Raw genomic sequence first — 5,719 nt, 5'->3', positions numbered from 1 at the left:
GACCTCGTGATCCGCCCGTCTCGGCCTCCCAAAGTGCTGGGATTACAGGCTTGAGCCACCGCGCCCGGCGCTCAGGCTGTTCTTGAACTCCTGACCTCAAGTGATCCGCCCGTCTCTGCCTCTGAAAGTGCTAAGATTACAGGCGTGAGCCCCCATGCCCTACCCAAACTGACGTTTTATGCACTATTTATTTACTTGCATTGAAAATATATTTTCAGGCCAGGTGTGGTGGCTCACACCTGTAATCCCAGCACTTTGTGAGGCTGAAGCGAGCAGATCACTTGAGTCCGAGACTTCAAGACCAGCCTGGGCAACATGGTGATACCCTGTCTTTACAAAAAACAGAAACATTAGCCGGGCGTGGTGGTGCATGCCTGTAGTCCCACCTATTCATGAGGCTGTAGCGGGAGGATCACTTGAGCGTAGGAGGACAAGGCTGCAGTAAGCCTTGATTGTGCCACTGCACTCCAGCCTGGGCATTAGAGCAAGACCCTGTCTCAAAAAAAAAAAAAAAAAGGAAAAAAAGAGGCCTGGCACGGTCGTTCATTCCTGTAATCCCAGCACTTTGGGAGGCTGAGGGGGGCGGATTGCCTGATATCAGGAGTTAAAGACAAGCCTGACCACATGGTGAAACCCTGTCTCTACTAAAAATACAAAATAAGCCAGGCGTGGTACCACATGCCTATAATCCCAGCTACTCAGGAGGCTGAGGCAGGACAGTCGTTTGAACCCGTGACGCGGAGGTTGCAGTGAGCTGAGATTGAGCCACTGCACTCCAGCCTGGGCAACAAGTGAAACTCTGTCTCAAAAAAAAAAAAGGCAAAGCAAATGTATTTCCTTTACATAGAATCTAGAAGAGATGCATAAATGTGTAAATATTGCTCTATACTATTATCAAGGTTGTAATCTTTTCTTTTGTAGATAACTATAGGTCTAAGTTTTATTTTCTAAAATTTTCTAGGTTTTATTTACATTTCAAAATGAAATCTATAATATATATTTTAATCATGGTAAAATACACATAATACAAATTTTGTCATCTTAACTGTTTTTAAGCCAACACTTCAGGGATATTAAGTCCATTCACGTTATTGTGTGACCTTTACCACCATCTGTATTTAGAACTCTATGCATCTTATAAAACGGAAACTGTGCCTATTAACTAAAAACTCCTGTTCCTCCTTCCCTCAGCGGTTGGTAGTAACCGTTCCACTTTTTGTCTGTAAGAATTTGACTATTCTAGGTTTCCTGATATAAATGGAATCATATGGTACTATATTTGTCATTTTGTGACTGGCCTATTTGATTTAACCTATATCCTCAAGGTTCATCTGTGTTATACCATGCATCAGAACTTTCTTCCCTTTTTTTTTTTTTTTTTTTTTGAGCTGGACTCTCACTCTCTTGCCTAGGCTGGGTTGCAGTGGCATGATCTCGGCTCACTGTAGCCCCTGCCTCCCGGGTTCAAGCAGTTCTCCTGCCTCAGCCTCTCAAGTAGCTGGGACTACAGGCACGTGCCACCACACTCGGCTAATTTTTTGTTTTTAGTAGAGATGGGGTTTCACTATGTTGGCCAGGCTGGTCTCAAACTCCTGACCTCAGGTGATCTGTCTGCTGCAGCCTCCCAAACTGCTGGGATTACAGGCATGAGCCACCGTGCCCGGCCAACTTTCTTACTTTTTAAAGTTCAGTAGTATTCCATTGTGTGTGTGTGTGTGTGTGTGTGTGTGTGTGTGTGTCATTTTTTAAAATACATCTATCGATGGACACTTGGATTTTGTTTTCACCTTTTAGTTATTGTGAAAAATGCTGCTATGAACACGGATATACAAATATACATTTTTATATTTTAATACATTTAAACTATTTTGTAATATAACACTTTTTTTTTTTTTTTTTTTTTTTTTTTTTGAGGCGGAGTCTCGCTCTGTCGCCCGGACTAGAGTGCAGTGGCCAGATCTCAGCTCACTGCAAGCTCCGCCTCCCGGGTTTACGCCATTCTCCTGCCTCAGCCTCCCGAGTAGCTGGGACTACAGACGTCCGCCACCTCGTCCGGCTAGTTTTTGTATTTTTTAGTAGAGACGGGGTTTCACCGTGTTAGCCAGGATGGATAACACTTTTTAAACAGCATTAAATACTGAAGTGATTGTTTTCTAAGGTGGTTCTTTTCCACTGCTGTTTACTTTTCCTCTTCTTCATTACCTTGATGACATTCAAAATTTACTTATTTAAATGATCATACATAGAAATATTGAATTAGTAGCTCATTTTAATGGTAATAAAAGCTTACTCTGTTAGTGCTTAAATGCTGAAAGTTTTCCTGTCCTTTGTCTACTTTATCTTAGGCATCTTTCAACCTCATGTACGACACCTCCTGGTTTTGGCGACCCCTGTAGACATAGTAATTCTTGGACTCAGCTATGCTAATTTGCAAACAGGTATGGCAACCCACCTGTTATGTTTTTTAAAATAATAATATTTTGGCCAATTGATATTATAATTAAAAGCTAATCTGGGTGAAATGTTGAATTCCATTGACTCAAATTAATGATTATTACTGCCAAATCCTCAGGCTCTTTTCTACAAGTTAACGTTGGGTTAGTTTTTTTGTTTTGTTTTGTTTTGTTTGAGATGGATTTTTGCTCTTGTTGCCCAGGCTGCAGTGCAATGGCGTGATCTCAGCTCACCACATCCTCTGCCTCCCGGGTTCAAGTGATTCTCCTGCCTCAGTCTTCTGAGTTGCTGGGATTACAGGCATGCACCACCACACCCAGCTAATTTGTTTGTTTTCGATACGGAGTCTCACACTGTCACCTGGGCTAGAGTGTAGTGGTGCAATCTTGGCTCAGTGCAACCTCTGCCTCCCAGATTCAAGTGATTCTCCTGCCGCAGCCTCCCAAGTAGCTGGGATTACAGGCACCCGCTACCACACCCAGCTAATTTTTTTGTATTTTTAGTAGAGACAGGGTTTTACTGTGTTGGCCAGGCTGTTCTCAAACTCCTGACCTCGTGATCTGCCTGCTTTTGCCTCCCAATGTGCTGGGATTACAGGCGTGAGCCACTGCGCCCAACCTAATTTTCTATTTTTAGTAGAGACGGGTGCCTTCATGTTGGTCAGGCTGGTCTCAAACTGCCGACCTCAGGTGATCCACCCACCTCGGCCTCCCAAAGTGCTGGGATTACAGGCATGAGCCACGGCACCGGCTGGGTTAGTTTCTTGTTTATTGTTTTACTATATAATAAACACACACACACACACACACACACACACACACACAAGGTTCTGTTTCACTTGAATTATCAAATTGTATCAGACTTCTTTTAGTAATTTTAAAATGTATATTATAGAAGCTGTTGACTGTGTTAATTGTCAATAAGAATTGAGTAAACGTATCGATTCTGACAATAATGCACAGATTTTTAAAAACTGTAGAGTAGCTAATAAACTGATTTATGTATTCTTTCTTAAAATAAATAGGTTCTGGAGTTCTTAACGATAGTATGTCTGGTGGAATGCAGTTGCTTCCAGATCCTTTATATTCTCTTCCTACTGACAATACTTACCTTCTAACAATAACTTCCACTGATAATGGCAGAATTTTCTTGGCTGGAAAGGATGGCTGTTTATATGAAGTAGCCTACCAGGTAAGTCTGATACTTATAAACCTTTTTTTTTTTCTCTCTCTTGATGGAGTAGGGAAAAGTAAGCTTTTATTTTGTTTTCTAGTTATGTAAGGACATTAATATATTTTTATGGCAAATATTCAAGCATACAGTTGAAGCTATAGTCCCCATGACTACACCATGCCTACAAAACTCAGTCCTCTCCTTAGAGGTAAAAGTCATTATTAATTCTATGTATGTCCTTGTGGAACATAAAGCAGACATCAGTGTATGTGTTTCTATAGACATCTATGCACATGTGTTTGTGAGTGTATACACATACACAAATACATAATGTACTTTTGCAAATGTGTGTTTTCACTTGGATTATTGATTTAATTCATAATTGCTTTCTTTTTCTTTTTTTTTTTTTTTAAATGTGACGGAGTCTACTCTGTCACCCGGGTCTATCACCCAGACTGGAGTGCAGTGGCTCAATCTTGGCTTACTGCAACCTCCATCCTCTGGGTTCAAGCAGTTCTCCTGCCTCAGCCTGCTGATAGCTGGGATTACAGGCGTGCACCACCACCACATCCAGCTAATTTTTGTGTTTTTAGTAAAGGCAGGGTTTCATCATATTGGCTAGACTGGTCTTGAACTCCTGACCTCAAATTATCCGTGTGCCTTGGCCTCCCAAAGTGCTAGGATTTATAGGTATGAGCCACTGTGCGCAGCCCGTAAGTGGCTTTTCATTTAACAGTATGTCTTGAAATTCTTTCCTTGTCAGTATTTGGTTGATATTTTAAATTATGGACTAAACTCCGTAGTTAATTTTGAATAATGTGTCTCGTTTTGTTGATTATAACTGGTATTAGTGATTATAACTGGTATTTCATGAAGATTTGAAGGTTTTTATAAATATGGATATACAGTCGTTATTGTAAGGGAGTTACATACTTTTATAAGTCTTCTTTCTATTTTTTTCTTTAAGGCTGAAGCAGGGTGGTTTAGCCAAAGATGTAGGAAAATAAACCACTCAAAGAGCTCACTTTCTTTCCTTGTTCCTTCTTTGCTACAATTCACATTCTCAGAAGATGGTAAGTAGAAAACAATAAATTTGGCAAGTAAAACTAATTTCTAACATATTGTTCCCTCAACATTTTCTTCAGAAATTATCATTCTTAATTGAAACAATTTGTTATGTTAAGTAGCATTTAGTATATATTCATAAGGTCTTTTAAACGATAAGAAGAGATTATAACAGAGAAAGTGTGGATTTTATTCTCAAGTTTACTTATTTCCTATAAATGTAGCATCAAAGAACTTATGTCTAAAACAGCTGTACATACTTAAACCAGAATATCTGTGTGTGTGACAGATACTTTGGTTTAATATCTGTCAGATATTAAACAGACATTTTAATGAGAGAGGCAGACATTCAGACAGCTAATACATTGCTTGGTCTAGAAGAAATTTCCAATATAAAAATAATATATCTTAACTTTTAATGAACTGAGAGATTCAAACAGGTGAAATAATTTTTAAAATGCTTTGGCAACATAAGATCAGTATACCCAAATATTAATGTGACTAAATTTTTAAATTATTTTCTTTCACACAATCAATTAGGCCAAACTGGAAGTTTCTTAACATAAAGCACCAGGTATAATTATTCTACATATTTCTAGCATGTAGTAAACATTCATTAAATATTATTGAATGAAGACATAACTTAGAACTTGTTTTTGGTTTGGCTTAAAATTCATTTAGAGGACAAAATAACTTATTTTCTATGCTTGTAACCCAGTCACAATATTTAGCATCTGTTTTTTTATGTGTTGTCTGACCAAAATGCTTTTTGGACTGGATCTTGTGCAAACATCCTTGTATTTAACTTCAAAGCAAGGGAGTAGAAAGCCCCTGAATACAAAGTTCTGATTCAACAGTTTGTTGAAAGTAGCTAATGTATTTGCTTTGTTAATCCTTGGCTTTGCTTTTTTCTCTTTTTTTTTTTTTTTTTGTCCTACTTTTAGATCCTATTCTTCAAATTGCAATTGATAATTCTAGAAATATTTTATATACACGATCTGAGAAAGGAGTAATACAGGTTAGTATT

General features: G+C 38.7%; 1 protein-coding gene across 1 annotated transcript in view; it reads left to right on the top strand.

The window, feature by feature from the left end:
* Positions 1-5,719, top strand: part of NUP155 (nucleoporin 155) — an 80,013-nt gene that overhangs the window by 17,146 nt on the left and 57,148 nt on the right. Inside the window, exons 3-6 of the mRNA XM_017853177.1 lie at positions 2,346-2,438; positions 3,479-3,645; positions 4,595-4,700; positions 5,637-5,710. Of these exons, the coding sequence (XP_017708666.1) occupies positions 2,346-2,438; positions 3,479-3,645; positions 4,595-4,700; positions 5,637-5,710 (440 nt within the window). The remainder of the gene's footprint in view (positions 1-2,345; positions 2,439-3,478; positions 3,646-4,594; positions 4,701-5,636; positions 5,711-5,719) is intronic.

Source organism: Rhinopithecus bieti, unplaced genomic scaffold, assembly GCF_001698545.2.
Source record: "Rhinopithecus bieti isolate Rb0 unplaced genomic scaffold, ASM169854v2 scaffold_34818, whole genome shotgun sequence".
NCBI classification, from domain to species: domain Eukaryota; kingdom Metazoa; phylum Chordata; class Mammalia; order Primates; family Cercopithecidae; genus Rhinopithecus; species Rhinopithecus bieti.
Note: the sequence above shows the minus strand (reverse complement) of the source record. Positions and strands in the feature narration are given on the sequence as shown.